Consider the following 17,395-nt stretch of genomic DNA (forward strand, 5'->3'; position numbering starts at 1 on the left):
GCTCGGCAGGGAGTCTGCTTCTCCCTCTGACCCTCCTCCCTCTCATGCTCTCTGTCTCTCATTCTCTCTCTCTCAAATAAATAAATAAAATCTTTAAAAAAAAAAAAAACATTCACAATGAATTTGGCAGTTTATATCAATGCCGCCGACGTCATTCCTATCCAGTAGAAGGCCTTGACTTTTTATAATCAGTTATGGGAGAATCTAAACTGCACTTAAAAGGACCTTTCCACTAAATGCAAATCAGCAAGTGCTGGTTGCTGTGGAAGGCGTATGAAAAAGCATGAGTTTCATGCTGGCAGGATATTCTTCTACTAAATATGTGAGTAGTGGCCCAGGCGGGGTGCTGTTTGAACAGTCACATTCTGTGAGGTCAGTCAGAATGAAATGAGAATCGGCCATTGTATATTTTATGGGATATGTACTTTGCAGTGACCGCATATGTAAAATCATTTTCGATTACTGTTCACTTCACTAACATCACACAAACCATAAGGGGAAATTAGATGTACAGAGATGGCATGTTGACAAATGCAAAATAGTCCTTGAAATGAATATGGAGTTCCTTGGTGTGATTTTTACAATGATATGCTGAAGCAGAAGTATTTTCTGTAGGAGTATACCTCTAAAATTATAATAAAAGTCGGTAGGAAAAAAATGATCCAAAATACAAATATTTTCCGTACAACTTTTCGGGAATGGATCTTATACATAAAGCTGAGTTCTCCTGTAGCTTGAATTGCTTTTCTTTTTTGACAGGTTCCCATTTAATAAAATGAATGTTCCCCAGCAGCATGATTTTGTCAGAGGAACAAACCTTTTCAGTTGAATTACATTAAAATTCTGTTCTTAGCATTCCTTGTGCTCATTTTAGGATCGCAATAGGAAAGGAATAAATTGGAAGTTAATGGAAAGCACTTCCTTTGCACCATTTTCAAAGTGATAGCAGGCTATATTGCCAAAGAGGCAAAAAAGAGTGTAGGAAAAGTGCTACCATCAGATGAGACTGGGCAGGAGAGCTGCTCTGATTATAAGACCTTCGGGAAATGATGGTGGCGTTGGTAGGGTTTCGGTTTAGTTCAAAGCAGGGAGGAAAAAAAAAATAGAGCAATAAGTTTTTAGTACAGTCTAGGACTCAAGCTCTGCTCTGTCGGCCACTTTTGAATGTGTCCTTATTTGTTCCGGAAATTGACACTGCATAGAAGTTTATCGTGTGGGTTACTACTGACACATGAACTTCTTGCAGCAGATAGAGTGGTTTACTTATGACCTACAAAGGAATTTTAATCAAGTTTGGAAAAATTAGAGAAAGGGATATACTCGATTGGTAGAGTTGATCTGGACTGGTATAAACAAATTCAGGATTTTTGCGTTTTTTTTAAAAGTGTGGCACACAAAAACCTATATTTCTCCAGTAGCAGACACTCTCCAAGAACCCCAAACTTAGTTCAGAATCAGCACAGCAACGAAAGTAGAGGTTGAATTGGCAAGCCAATCTCGTGACTATAAGGGGCAAGCATTGTTTTAAAGAATAAATTTGTAATTAACTTAAATACATCACAATCATATCTTCACCAATACAAATTCATTACACATCGTATTTAAAGTATAACTATTAAGTCATATCTAAATAAGCTAAATAAAGGCAACTTATTACCAAGCCCATCATTAAAATATTTTTCCATATATAAACCTGCATGTATTTATACATATAAATGTACTCACATATATTGGGGTTATAATTTAAGAATGTAGTGGTTTAGTAAACCAGTGCTTGAAAAATCATTTCTCTAATAAAATTAACAGAAATACTGCTTTTTAAAAACCATGCTTTCATCGCTTGTCCTCTAGATGTCTGCAGCAAAAGACATGACTAAAAAATGTCTAAGAAACATTTCTGCATTTTGCAAAACAGTGTGTTACAGTATGAGAACGAAAATAGGGCACTTAACCCAAGTAACTCAGAATCTTCATGTCAGAATAACAAATGATCTTTTTTTTTTCTTTCTATACATTTTCACACTTTGGCTGTGAAAGAGGAAGGGCCCCACCTCTTCTATCTAAGCTTCAGAAACTTTAATTTTTTTTTATTTTTTTTAAGTTTTTTTATTTATTTATTCATCAGAGAGAGAGAGAACACAAGCAGGGGGAATGGCAGGCAGAGGGAGAAACAGGCTCCCCGCTGAGCAAGGAGCCCGATTCAGGACTCGATCCCAGGACCTTAGGATCATGACCTAAGCCGAAGGCAGCTGCTTAACTGGCTGAGCCACGCAGGTGCCCCTAAGCTTCAGAAACTTTAAAACACATTCAGAAGTAAGCGCACAAAAGAAGGGAGGGGAATGCCATTTGCAGGCGGCCCCTCCGATAGACCTGTCTGTTGAGACAGAACAGCGTGATTTGTCTGCGTCAGTTGGCAGCTGTGGGTGGGTAAGCTTAACCCCTGTCTCCACCCATCAGAGTCTTGACGAGAGTTTCTGCTTACTACCTCCTGGCTTGGACACGTGACTGGGTGACGGTGCTGGGGGGCGGGGGGTGCGCAGCAGGGGAGTCTGAATTCCCTGCCAGATTTCCTTGGTGTTCGACATCGTTGATGAGCCAGCACACTCCCAGGATGCTAATAATACCTGTCACATTCCCCTTCGTATCTGTGCAATACTGCGTGTCTAAGTTAGACCTCAGAAGCGATATGGGAGGTTTGACAATGGTCAGAATTCTATGAAAACCACAACGAGATTGGGGGTGGGGGGGGAATCACCATTCCCAACTGAAAAACATCTGTTTTCTGTGACTTTCATGACCCCAGTCCCTAGAGCTGATACAGGCTTTATAATCATATTTCTGCACAAATTCCTCTTTTGCAAAGAGAAATTAAACTTTTCGGCCCAAATTCCCACCTGTACATGTCCGGCTCTCTTCCTAGCCTAGTGCCTTAAAAGCCTTGAAATTAAAAGCTTTCTAGGACAGAAACAGCTCGCAGAAGACCCGAGAATCAGTAAATCTGCCTACTGATTAAAGTACAGTTGCTATCCTCTCTACCAAGGAAATTTTAAAAGTGAATTAGCTCAATTACTTACCTTATATGTTTTAATTGTATTACTTTTTTCTCAGTACAAACTTCAGTTTACCAGTAATGTACCACAGTACTGCTGTGAGTACAGAATAAAATGTGAAAGCATTTTATAAAATGCAAACTAATTATCTTTGTGGCTCCCACAACACCTGGAATGTCGCAGTGCATACAGAACTCTTCCAATAACTATTTGTTGTTCGAAGGAATAGATAGAGAAGCCAACGATGTAGACAAGAGAATATTTATTTTTACAGAAGAGCCCAAAAGAACCCATCACTGGCTCTTGCCCAGGCTCCATGGAAAGAGCACCCTATAAAGTTTGCTCACTCGATTTCTGAGATAGTTTGGACTTCTCTGCACCAAGAGTCGATGCTGAAAATATTAACAATTTTCATTCTTTGTTGCTGACATTTTTAAATATATTTACCCAATATTACATGTTTACTCAAGTTTCGTTTGCTTTGTACAATCAGGACTTCCTCAGTTGGTGTATTAGTAAAATAGTTAATGAAAAAATTACTTCATCTTGATGGCACTGTCTTCTGAAATGTTGGTGTTAAGGAGTCAGCTTGGAGGAAAGACAGAAAATGTGTCCCAGGAAGGTGCAACTGAAGTACATTGTTGTACCTGCGACCAGAAAGGATGATTCTAGGAAGAGAAAACCCAGTTCCCAAATTGAGATTCTTATCAGTCACCAATAAAATAGGGTGATTTTTTAGAGTACACAGATAGTTTCCAAAGTACAAGAACCTTCATTTCAAAAACTAGAGGTAGCATCTTCTCCTTGGCAGCAGTTTCTCTCCTTGCTGCTTGCCATGATTATGTCCCTCTTGTGACTTGTTAGAGAAGTGGCCAATATTCTTAGACGTGCTGCTGGACGGGATGATAGGAAGACTGCAGTAGGCAGCAGAGGGTTTGTAACTCAGCTTTGAAATCTCGGAGGTAGACTGATCTGTTTCGTGAACTAACTCTGTGTTGCTGATTGAATAAGCCATCTTGTCCAAGATCTCCTCTTCCATTGACTTGCCAGGCAGTACAAAGGATGTCCCACTAGCTAATGGGGCCCCCCTCGTGTGAGGACACTGGGATAAGCCTCGTTACTCCCTTCCCTTAGTATTAGGGACTGTTTCATGCTGGTCTTCACACCTTTTAAAAACAATGATCACATATGACAGTTCCTTAGCTAGAATAATTCCGGGATGGTCAAAAAGATCTCACCTGCTAAAAATGTATTATTTGAAACGTTCAGACCCAAAGCGAAACCACAGTTCTTACGCTTGAATGCACACAAAAGCAAATCCGGTGTATTGAAATGGAGCAATAGAATAAATTATTGAATAGTAAATGGCATTTCACAGTTCTCTGCTTGCTCACCCCCAGAAAAGACAAACTGTTCGGGCATAGCTTTCTGATGCTCTTCTGTTTGGTTAAAGAAGACAACGTTTTTTTTTTAAAATGCTGTGAGTCCTGACTGATGTGTACAGATACACCAGCAGGTTGATGGTAGTTTTTCTATCTTGGGACTCCGGGTGTTTAGAGCTTTGTATTTGTGGAGCTGACTCTGTGATCTTTCGTGAGCTATATTCAGATGCAGAGAGTAAATAAATGAATTTCAGCTTTTACGCATTTATGTAGGTATATCTGGGTCTCTAGCTTCTCATTTGGGTGCTTTATCATCCCTCATCCAAGCTTAGCAATTTCAGAATGAGCTTCTGAACCATTTCTTGATAATGAACTTACCTCTGCGCCCATGGCAAACCCATCACTCCCACTGACATCAGTTCTGAGACTGGGAAAGTATCAAAGAGGGATCTCAGAGGAGAGGAGACAGGCAGGGTAAAGAGGGTCTGGAGTACAGACTCAGCCTAGTGCATGGAAGGCGCAGGTAGTTTGGAAAACTCAGCGACAGTTACTCCAAATGAGAAGAGATGCGTCCATGCCCGTTGACACCGAATCTTGTCTAAACAGCCTGACATCCATGCCGTGGTGTGTCCTCCTCACGTGTGTTACCACAGGAGCTTGTGATGTCAGGGACACCGGACAGGCATCTGCCACAGGCCAGAACAGAGAGAACCGCCTTTCCTGTGACGGGCAGCTGATATCCGAGCCTGAACACTCAAGCCCGGAAACCACGTTGCCGGGCTGTTTCTGTCAGAAACTGCGTTAAAATCAAAGCCCGTTTTATAAATACGTGTCTAACAGTGGTACTGGCCCCCCCACCACCCTTTATTTTCTTTTTTCTTTTCTTTCTTTTTTTTTTTTTTTAAGTTCCTGTTTTCATTCCAGGTAGTTAGCATACCGCATAATATTAGTTTCAGGTGCACGATGCGGTGATTCAACACTTGCATGCAACACCCGGGGCTCCTCACAAGTGCCCCCCTCAGCCCCCATCACCTGGCTCCCCCATCCTCCCACCCACCTCCCCTCCGCTAACCTTCTGTCTGTTCTCTGCTTACTTTGTTCATGGAAGGAAACACTTAAGACATGGAGAAGGATTTTTAAGAGATGTTAGCAGATCACTTAAAAAATGGGGAAACACTACGGTTGATTTCCGTGTTTGCTATTTTGTTTAATTGTTTAATAATTTTGTTAAATTTTTAACCAGAATGTGTATTCCCAGGGACATCAGTAAAAAAAAAAAGGAAAGAAAGAAAGAAATGTGCAGGCCATTGAAGAAAGTGGCTGCCATACATTTCAAACATTAACCTGAGCTCTACAAAAGCAATGCTTTTATTAATACTCGACTTATTCTAATTTTCTTCTGCAGTCTAGTTTTTTTTTAAGATTTTATTTATTTATTTGAGAGAGAGAGAATGAGAGAGAGAGCATGAGAGGGGGGAGGGTCAGAGGGAGAAGCAGACTCCCTGCCGAGCAGGGAGCCCGATGTGGGACTCGATCCCGGGACTCCAGGATCATGACCTGAGCCGAAGGCAGTCGCTTAACCAACTGAGCCACCCAGGTGCCCTGCAGATATAGTTAGTTCTGTCCAGGTTTGAAAACAGAAAGCGGAATAGGGTGTTTGTATGTTATTCATAGTACTTGAAAAAAATCCCAGCAAAAATAAAAACAGATTAGTCAGATTTTTTCAGTAGATCTCGGTATATAACGTAATAGAAAATTTCTCAGATTTTCTCAGGATAATCTGCAGTGTTTCAACAGTTGCAAGCCTACATTAACCCTTTCAGTGTGTTGTTCCATTTAGCAAATTAATGTTCTAGATGTGCTAAATTGCTCCATAATGGTTCAAGAGTGAGTAAATGCAGCTTCCAAAAGTGTTGAATTCCCTCTTTAATCATGTAACTGTCTAAATCTGATAGCCTCATATGTGTGCAACTCCCCTTTGACACAGTGATTATCCGATGATTTACTCTAAGACTGAGTTATGTACACCAACCATTTTAAAGGATTGTTGGATAACAGGACAAGAAATTGCACGCTGACAACCAGTGAAGGGGAACTTCTTGTTTTTTAACAATCGCAGAACTGAAGATCCACAGTTGGGTATTTTCCAGAGCCTCTCCACTATCTCGGGCTCATCCATGATATCAAAATAAAAGCAGCTTCAGCGGCCCCCACCCCCTGGCTACCCTAGTTTCTCAGCCTCCCAGAGAAAGCCCCTTGCATATATTCTAAGGGCCTGGAATGCTTTCAGAATGTCTAGGGGCTGCAAATGCAGAACTCATGTGACAAACTCTCTCCCAGGGTTGGGGAAGGCAGTCTGTGAAGAAGATAAGATGATTGGGGGTACCATCCACATGCTTCAAATCACCCCAACTCCTCACTTAGCATCCGTCCCATCCATCACTATCCCATCTCAAACATACACATGCACACACTTCAAAACACATTTCCCAGACCTTGGTTCATCCCAAAGTTTGGTAAATCTGCAGTTCGTAAAGTGAGACCCCCCCCAAATAAATAAATAAATATTAAAAAATTAAACTTTTGAGAAAAATGTTAATGTAAAGAAATACCACATGGTATCTCTGGCTAAAAACTAGGTTTTGCTCAGGTTAAACCTATTTTAAGAATTTAAGTCTTATATAAACTAAGATTTTCCCATCTCTGAGCCTCATAATGAAAAGCAATATATAAACAGCAAAAGCTGAACAAACTTGTAGTTTATCTAAAGGGATAGTTAATAAATTTTTAAGTACTTAGTGAATGTAAGGCAAGCATTGGCTAGAAGGAAGACTTCTTTCTATTTCCAGCTCTAGGAAAAGGAAAAGGGAACCAAGTTCTAGCAAAGGCAAGCCAAGGCTGCCCGGAGGGATTGGAAGAAAGTTCTTTACTCACAGATGCGGTTTTTAAACTGGATTGTTAGAGTCAAAGTAACAAAAGAAAGATTTCAAGAGTGTTCTAATCCGGGGAAACAAAATGGCTGAGTATCCGGAAGCATCACACAACTCCTGCGTGAACCAACACCTAGTCAGGATGACTGGATAAACCTTTAAGACCCAGAGGAATGAGTTTAGGCAGGGGTTATTTGTAATTTAGAGCTAGTGAGAAAGGTAACACCCTGCAGTTTACCAATCTGTATGTGCATATGCAATTCAAGATGAGCTCACTTAGGGGCACCTGGGTGGCTCAGTCAGTTAAGCAGGTTAAGCATCTGTCTTTGGCTCAGTCATGGTCCCAGGGTCCTGGGATCGAGCCCCACATCATTGGGCTCCCTGCTCAGCAGGGAGTCTGCTTCTCTCTCTCCCTCTGACCCCCACTCGTGCTTGCTATCAAATAAATAAATAAAATCTTTAAAAAAAGATTAGCTCACTGATGCCTTATTAATTTAATAAAGAATTCTGCTTTTTTAATGTAATTTGTAAAATATACTTCATTCTCCTTAACACAGAGGTGTTCCCACAGGCCTAGTTAGTCAGTCCCACTTGGGACTGGTCCAGGCAACACCAGCCTCAAGGGAGGTACTTTTTCCAAAAGTGGTTACAGCACCTAAAAGAAAATGCAAGTCTTTAAAGAAAAGGAAAGTCGTTATGTGTGATGTCCCAGAGGCACACTGATTTGCAAATTATGAATTTATTTCAACCCTCCTAGGCGCTGATGAGCTGGGAATTTGGTGCTTGCCCTTGGGACATCAAGCACTTCCCATTTTCCTGCTGACTTCCTGGCTTTCATTTACTCACTCTGTACGGTGTTCGTTCAGTAAGAATGTATCGTGCCGGATGCTAGTGTTAGACGCCGGAGAATGAGATGCTAGTGTTAGATACCGGGGAATGGGATGCTAGTGTTAGATACCAGAGAATGGGATGCTAATGTTAGACGCCAGAGAATTGGATGCTAGTGTTAGACGCCGGGGAATCGGATGCTAGTGTCAGACGCCAGAGAATCAGATGCTAGTGTCAGATGCGGGGGAATGGGATGCTAGTGTTAGACGCTGGGGAATCGGATGCTAGTGTTAGACGGAGGGAATCGGATGCTAGTGTTAGATGCCAGAGAGTGCAGGGTGAAAAAGCACATTGGCTCCTGGCAGGGAGCTCAGAGTCCACGGAGGGAGACAGAGAAGTAAACAATCATGCGAATGACAAGCGCAAAGGTAGAGTGTTAGATGCGCCGGTGAGAATAGGGAGGGGGACCATCTCCTTCAGGTTGGGGACTGGGACAGGCATGAGGCGGGAAACACTGCCCAAGGCAGGTCATTTTTAAGCTTTGTCTTAAGGATTATGAATAAAGGCTAGCAGGAAGAGCTAGAATGTTCTAGGCCAGAGAAAGCTTCTACTCGGGAGGCAGGATGGCAACTTCTGGAAAGAACATACGGCCCGAGCATAGAGCATAGCATGGATGTGGGGCAGGAGGAGGGTGGGACCTGGGCAGGTGGCCGTCCTGCTCGAGTCAGGCTTGTAGTGATGTGTGCAGTGGGCCTTCCGTCCTGGGCAGATGGGGCTCCTGTGAAGGAGTTTAACCTGGAAGCAATATGGTCAGTCTGGTGACAACAGGAGGATGGCTTTCACGTAGAAAGGAGAGACCAAGGGAGGGTAGTGCGGTCAGGTAGGAGACGGCGGATCCAGTTCAGAAAGGAAGGCCTGAACTCGGGCTGGGCACTGAAGGTACAGGGAAGGAGGCTGACCTGCCGTGAGGAAAGGACTAGAACTTGGTGACTGAAGGCTAGCGGAGAGGGAGAAAGCACCCCCCTAGCTCCCCAGCTGAGGTGACTGGGTGGAAGGGAGAGGCAGGGAAGAAGCAGGATGTGGGCAAGCCCTGAGTTCCGATTTGCAGACTATGAATTTGAGCTTAGCATAGTGCAGTCTAGCATGTGGTCCCAAATGCCCGGGCAGAACGTGGCAGAAGCCAGGATGGCTGGGGAAAGGCTCGGAACCTGGAAACAAAAACTCTGGCTTCCCGAGTGACTGATTTTTTTTTTTTTTCCAAGTGACTGATTTGGTCACTTCCTCCAAACAGTGTGACCCTGGGCAAGTCACAGCACCCCTCCTAAGTGTGCCTTCACCTGTGAAATGAAAGGCTTTTTTTCCCTAAGATTTTACTTATTTATTTGTCAGAGAGACAGCACGAGTGGGGGGGTGGGGGGGCGGCAGACAGAGGGGGAAGCAGGCTCCCCACTGAGCAGCTGAGCAAGGAACCTGATGCGGGGCTCGATCCCAGGACCCTGGACCATGACCTGAGCTGAAGGCAGATACTTAACCAGCTGAGCCACCAGTCATCCCAAAATGAAAGGCTTCTTAATGATCAAAACTCCCTTCCTATTTTAAAACCTCTGTGAATCCGACATTTCTCCCCAGCTTTTCACAGAGGTCCCTTCCAGGCTGATTGCAAAAAAAAGAAAAGAAAAGAAAACACATTTCACCAGTTACCAGTCTCCTTTGCCAAAATAGTTAGTCACGTTTCTGTCAGACCTAGTATCTTATATATGTTGCTGGTGTTAGTGATAGCAACTTATAATAATAAATACATGTTATCTTTCCAAATGGGCTCCCTACCTTTTTTTAGCTTTTCCAACTGACCCTGAGTCTCCTTGTCAGCACGCAAGGCAATGCCCTTTCCCGGGTAGGTGTCTGTATTTGTCGGAACAAGGGCCAAAACACAAAAGAGGAAGACAAAAGAGAAGCGTGGTTTTGTCCTCCGAGCACTTCCGGGCCCCGTGGAGTAGATCCGGGAGGAGGAGGGCATGCACGGTTCTGTCTTACAGATTCTTTGAAGCCCAAATTTCCCTTGACATCAGCTCTCTAGCAGGCCGAGACCTGTTCTCTAAACGAATGAGTCCTGCTCATCTCAACCCTCCTCAGCCAATAAACAGAGTTGTTTTGTTTTGTTTTTAAGAAAAGGGACTTAAATATGATCCTTCTCTTAATGATGGCCAATCCAGAATCTTCCAAACCCAAAGGGAACTGATTCTGGAATGTCCTGACTTGGATGCCTTTGTCTTGAGGCAGATGAATTTCAAAGCTGGGTCGTATGTCCTTGTCACGACTCCCCAGTGTGGTCATCATAACTGTGTAAGGAAAGAGGCATCGGGTTGCTTTTCTTGGATTTGATCTCTGAATGATATGTCCTGTCTGACCGTCTGTCACTAGGCTCCATGTTCACAGAGAGGGCTGGACCAGAGCGCTGAGGAAGGAGAGGTCCATCAGGCCTCTGCCTCTCTAAACTCGTTTTCTGAGGTGTTAGAACAAGAGAAGAGTGGCTTGGTCCCGGTTTGTCCCAACAGCAAAGACCTGTGACTGAGACACAGCATGGCAGTGTCAATAGGTCTAGCCATGTCCCCAGCCCCGTGCAGTTCTCCCCCTGCTCATCGAGATCCTCCCAGCACCTGAGACAGAAATCATGTAAATTAATACTTTTGTCTTTCTTCTTTTGCATTTTCCCTGTCGTTTTTGGTAATATGTAGGGAGCAGTCAACCCAGGGCCAGGTGGACTCATGATTTAGGAGTTGGTTGATCGCTCTACTTTCCTAAGTGTTGGAAGCATTTTACATTTTCTCTCCAGAACCTGATTTGTGCAGATTTTTTACTGATGATATTGCTACTGAAACAAAGAAATTATGACTTGTCTCTGAGATAATTGTTAAAATGCCTAAACCTCGGATTCATTTCTAGAATGGGTCAGTGTAAATTCTTTGGCTGTTAACAGTGTTAAAAATCACAGCCTTGTTATTAGGGTTCCCAGTCAGTCCACCGTTAGAAGTTTAAATCAGGCTCCGCTCTGCGGTTTTTACTGTTGTGCACGCCCTTCATCAGGAATGAGGGTCGAGGAAGGATTTGGGCACCCGTTTTGCTATGAGAGGGTTAGTAATTCTGCTCTCCTGCACTGAAGCGACAGATAAGATGTGCTACATTAGCATTGTGAAGAAAAAGTATTGCCCTAACATATGGCGAGATTAGGGGAGGGTTTTTTTGGCGGGGGGGGAGGGGGTTGCTGGCTGTTAAACTATGGAAGGAAATTTGAACCTAAGGAACTCTAGTAGTTGGAAGGGAACATTCTCCCTCTGTATCAGGGGGACAGTGGGGAGCAAGGCAGGTTAGGTAGGTCTCCTTCGTAGGCATCCTTACTGTGTCACAAGCCTGAAACTAAGCAGCCCCCAGAGTGCTGGGATGGCCCCGGGAAGACGGGGAAGGGCCAGTCTTAACTCGGACTTAACTGGAACATTTATCCCCGCCAGAGGTCTCCAGAATGTCCTCAAGCCAACATCTCCTGCTGTCTTAACCTTCTCGGAGCAGGTTAAGGGCTGGAGAAACCAGTTGATAGAAAGCATACATGTTTAGCTTCACTCTTCTACAGGTGAAGAGAATAAAGGTTTGGGAGAGGGGCATCGCCAACATTATATGAGTAAATACATAAGCTTGGCTCATCTTTGAGAAAGACCAGCTCAGTGTCAGGCTGAATCATAAGCCCACACTGAGCGTACGTAAGGGGTAAAGAACGAACCGCTCCCCAAAACAGCCCCACCTCTCCAGAGTGATCATTCCTTCTCTTCTCTGGTTTACTTGCTTCTCCAAAGCCCTACTCTCATTTACACAGATTTTTCTCAAAAGCAGAAGATAACTTTAGAAAACATAATGAAAGAGGCCGTTTTATGGGAAAACACGGAAGACAACAGATAATCCTGTTGTTGAGTTTTAAAGCAAGTTTTCCAGAAGGGCACATTGTCTCCACTTGAATAAATTTGCAATATCAATAGTCTATTGACATTGTGTTGGCAACAGTCTGACTCAGGCGATTTTTCTCTCAGTTGAGGAGCCACAGAAGATGTGTAAGCAGGGAAGTACTAGAATTGTGGTGTTCCAGAAGATTAATCAGCTATCTGTGACTGTGGGGAGGGGCAAGAAGACGCGTGTTTACATCGAGGGCGGCTGTGGGAATGGGAACGGACGTATCTGAGAGATGGGGAAGGGAAAAATGGCGAGTGGGACCCTCCATCTACAAGGAGGGAGGAAGGAAATTTCACGTCAGGACGAATACAGCATTTCAACTGACAAGGGCTGAAGCTCTAACTCTCTGGGGCATTGGTCGATAATCGCGCTGCTTAGGAAACTTAAAAAGATTTAGAAATACACCACAAAGGCTAGAACAGCAAGTCTAGGCAAAAATGCAATCAAAATTAAAGACGAACAAATAGATAAACATCAAATAAGGGCATCCCATCAGTGAAAGAGCAGAAGGTCATGAAGAGCCTGAGGGAGTCTTTCTTTACCCAGTGCGGGTCTTTTGTGAAGAGGAGCAATCAGGAGCAAAAAGAATGTGCTGTGTTATGAATTTGAAGCTATGAGGCTGAGACCAGAGGAGTGGAATGGAGAGCGTGAAGTTGATATTCTAGTCAAAATCCCTAGAGCCTATTGCACTGTAAATTCAAAAGGCTAATAAAAGAAAGCTACGTCTCAGATGCACAAGCTGGGCAGGGCTGGTTCCCCACCAAGGCCGAGCAACATTAACTCGAGTCACAGAGTTGTACAGAAGCAGAGAACATGTCCTGAGGCATATATTTGATGGGAAGGCCTCTTTGGTACGGAGGGTCGGGGCATTCCAGCGGACAGTTGGACATCTGCTGGTGCTTTGTTTTCTCTTCTCTTGCCGAGGTAAAGAAGGGTTCACCGGCCACTTCTGAACGTCATCCTTGACTACTTCTCTTCTCTCCGGCCCTTCTCCAGAGTCCCCTGGTAATTAATGTCAGGGTCTCTCATCCATCTTGTTTTCGGTTCTCCTGACGTGGGTGCTAATCTGTGGGAAAAGTTTTCACTGATCCACGCTGAAATGAAAAACATAAACGATGTGGAGAATTTTTTCACCAAGCTTTACTGATTCCTTTTAAACAGTGGTCCCTCACCCCCGAAGTTAGGTCCTTTCTACCTTTGGTTTGCTTCAGTGGCCTTTTCTTCATGAAAGGAAGGGGGTAACAGGTATTGCTTCTTTAGACAAAAATGGCTCTGTTGGTCCCTGGTTTGTTTGTTTGTTTTTTCCCCTGGTTGGTAAAATTGGCAAGTCTGGGAGGTGCTCGCTGCCTGACCTGTGAGGGTGACTGGGGAGGCCACACCTCTGAGGGCCCCTCCGCCCTGGCACCCGGCCTGCCCTGCCTCGTGCAAGCACCTCGGCCTGCATGCACCTTCATGTCGACCCAGCCCGTGTTCGGAAGGCACAAATTCGGGACGCCCAGGGCCCAACCAAGAAGCTGGGCCCCTAAGATGCCGGCTTACCCCCGTGTCATTCTGAGTGTACCACCTACAAAGGCTACTTGTATTTGTATTTTCCTTAGAACCAAAGGCTAATAGGTTAGAGTCTGGATGTGCGGCATCCCGTGGTCTGTCCCAGATGTGCTCAGCATCCCGTGATACGGAATGCCTGCCCAGCAGGACGTGGAGCGCGTGGTCAGCCGATAAAAGAGCAGAGGCAAAGGTTGCAGAAATGCTTTCTGCAGGAGGAAGGTGACGTTCCCGCTTAGATTAGAAAGGAGCTAGAAAACATAAACCAGCAAACGGGTCAGAAAGGGCAGGTGAGTGACGGCAGCGAGAATGAATCAGCAAAGTGCTTGCAGGTGGCTCTTCTATAAAAAGCAGTAGCCTCTGTGATTTACAGAAGGATCCTGGACCTGGGGTCCAGCGCAGGGGAGCCCCTTTATGGCCCAGTCATTGGACGCCATGAGAGCCTGATCGAGTCACCGGAGCGCGGCGTGTTTTCATTTTTCCATCTGTAAAATGGGAGAGGGGTGGGGGAGAACGCAGTACTGAGCTACCTTCTGTGTAGGAGCATTTCTTCAAAACACGAGAGCCCGTGAGAAATGTAGAGAGAGGCCAGATTTCTGTCCAGGTGAAGATTGAGCCTGAAGCCGGTTTTGTCAATAATTCTGCCTACACAAAGCTACGCCTTGTTTGTTTCTCCGAGAACAGTAATTTCTTTTAAGAAGCAATGACAGCAATAAACCATGTTGGATTTCTTTCATTGATGTCTTCATCTGCTAGGGGCATTTGGGTTGGTGGGGAGGGGAAGGAGGCTGCTCTTTTTATTTCAGCTCTGCCTTTTATGGGTCCAAACAATGGTTACACTTAACGGCGCATTTCCTTTCTCTTTGCTTCTCCCGCGCTTGCTTGTCTCTCCTGAGTGCCCATGCGTGCCGCTAAGTAGCATGGCAAACTGTCAGATCGGGTCAGTCAGACCCTCCATCTGACTGATGCTGTCCCCCCAGAATTAATGGGATCACCTCCTCCCTGGGCCCAGAGCAGACATCCTCTCTCTCCCCCTTCCTTCCTTCCCGTCTCTACCATGGCATTGCCCTTGCCGAATCTTCTCTACCTTCATTACCTAGAATCTTCTCCCTAAGTACTAACCACAGTTTCCAAAACTACTTGTTTTACCCTCTAAAACCCTCTCCTCTTATTGCGAAGTATCATTTAAGTTCTTCTTTCTACCCCTTAGTCCCTGTTGCCCCATATTTACACCTATTACTGGGATCGTCCCCACCTTTTTTCTCCCCTCCCCTGGGAACTTCTTTCGCTAAGAAGACCCTTTCTCTACCGTTCTGCATCTGGGCTTATTGTAAGTAGGACGTGGTGCAAGTCTTCATCTCGCTTAGGCCTTTTCTTAACGAACAGCCTTGGTATCAAGCTGAAATCCAGGCTTACGTTGTGCTGGAATTTGCGATCTGTTTTTCTCTTTCTTCAAACCACACTGTCACTTCTGAAATTTTCTCTGGTGCCGCCACAAATAGAAAAGCCACCCCAAAATCAACTCTTTATTAAAATGTTATATCAATGATGCATATTTATGATTATAGGACAGCTTTTTAAAATATATCCTAACATTTTAATTATATGTCCCTCTTCTATTTACATGCTAAAAAAAGTAAGTGTATAATTGGAAAAGCAACTAATCATTAAATGTCAGGAAATAGTACATCACATTTCAGTAAACATAATAAATCATCATTCAAGAGCTCATTCCTACAACGTCAGTCCAGACGAGATAGAGTATCACCACCCCTGCCAACATTGAGGTCCCATTTTTACCATTCTAAAGTATGTCAACACTGAGGAATAAGAAAGTCTTTAAATGGCTTTATTGTATTAATTTGTTGAAGATGTCACAAGCTACTACAAGAATATTTTTACATACTGTATACAATGTATACATACCGTTTTACAAAGTTTCATGTATTCCTATGGCACTCCTATTCCATGGAGGGCGTAAGTTAGTAAAACTTTAAAAACTGATATAACAGCGAGTTAAATCTACTTTGTAGAAAATATGGCGAAGACTAAGGAATTTAGTATCAGTAAATATGTTCCCTTTGAAACAGCAAATTGGATGTGCAGGAGGATTTTGGTCACACTTCAGAGAAGAAGATGCTGAGGTGGAGACCTCTTCTGTTTACTCGTGCTCTCGCCGGTGAGGTTTTTCTCTATTAAACAGGCTTTTGATTACTTCAAAGCACGTTTGAAGTCCTCACTCTGCATGGCTCATGCACAAAGGCAAATATCCTTCCAAATCTCTGCAGCCGATATTGCCGCCCCTGGTATTTATACGTAAGGAGAACCTGCCGTTTGCTCTTTAACACCGAGTTGATGCCTCTTTTATGTAGCTATGACAGCGAAGGTCGTCTGACAAATGTTACATTTCCAACTGGAGTGGTCACAAGCCTGCACGGGGACATGGACAAGGCCATCACGGTGGACATTGAGTCATCCAGCCGTGAAGAGGATGTCAGCATCACTTCAAATCTGTCCTCGATCGACTCTTTCTACACCATGGTTCAAGGTAAACATGAAAGCATAATTTGGGATGGGTAACCTTAAATGCCACTGTCACCCCCTGTAGAATGTGGTGACCCGTGTTCTAAGATGAGCCAGAAAAGGGAGGGTGAAAACATAAACCTCTAGAGATGTTGGTGAAACAGCCCCGTGTCTATAGGTACTGTTTGTTTTGTGATATCTGTGTATCTTAGATCACGTAGTGTATACTCCCGCTTCCAAAAACAACTTCACTGCAACTCTTCACACGCGTCATCAGACCCTTTGTGAGTCGTCTGCTGCAGTTTTGGGGAGTGGGTCCTTTTCATGGCCATGGAACTGCAGTCATTTGAGACGGAGCACATTCTGAGTCCGCACACGATGCTGCATGTCAGTCCACATATGACGTGATCCCTGGAAATTTGACACCAAATTCTGTGTGCCCATTTATGTAATAGCTGGGCTTCTTTTTTTTTTCCATTCGGTCCATATCCAATATATTCATGGCGGAACCTCCTGCCATATTCCTTTTTGACATAATCTTGGAAAAGCCTGTTTACTGTGACAGTTGCAATTGTTGAGGTCACAGCTCTAAGAATAATTACCAAATCTGAGTTAAGCTTCTTTGATTCATTATTTCTACCAGTTCTCTCAAGTAATCTCTGCAGTCATCTAAAATTAATATTGCTTGAATTCCTTTCTTCCCCAAATGGTCCAATATCATTGAAAAATTTTAAATTGAGGCAATAGCCTATAATGCAAGAGGGGGTTTTTTACAAAATAGAAGATGGCTTGCTTTTGTAAAAGTCCAGTTTCAGAGAAATATCATCTTATCTTTTTGGTATACAATGTACGGATATGAAATCTTTGCAAAAGATTTTAAACAAGGGGAGGGATGGGTGTAGGGGAGGGGGGTGGTCTTCTGAGACCCTGGCAGGGACGGCCGCGACACACCAGCCTCCCGAGGGAGCACGTACATGGCTCTTGGCAGAGCCTTCCCGGAACATCTGTGGAGAATGACCCTTCATTCATTCCATCAGGCAAATGAGAAAAAGAAATCTCAAGTGGAGGAGGATTTTAAATTCCCCTGAAGCCTGCCTTTATATCCAGCCAATTATGTTAACAGCACGAAACGACAGAAATC

The 17,395-nt window shown here is 43.9% G+C and overlaps 1 protein-coding gene across 3 annotated transcripts in view; it reads left to right on the plus strand.

Moving 5' to 3' along the window:
- Positions 1-17,395, plus strand: part of LOC102739309 (teneurin-3) — a 163,706-nt gene that overhangs the window by 125,087 nt on the left and 21,224 nt on the right. For all 3 annotated transcript variants that reach the window (XM_081807280.1, XM_081807289.1, XM_081807295.1), the window contains one exon: positions 16,104-16,279. In XM_081807280.1, coding sequence (XP_081663406.1) covers positions 16,104-16,279 — 176 coding nt within the window. The remainder of the gene's footprint in view (positions 1-16,103; positions 16,280-17,395) is intronic.

The sequence above is a fragment of the Leptonychotes weddellii genome, chromosome 2 (assembly GCF_054177405.1).
Source record: "Leptonychotes weddellii isolate Sample4059 chromosome 2, ASM5417740v2, whole genome shotgun sequence".
NCBI classification, from domain to species: Eukaryota; Metazoa; Chordata; class Mammalia; order Carnivora; family Phocidae; genus Leptonychotes; species Leptonychotes weddellii.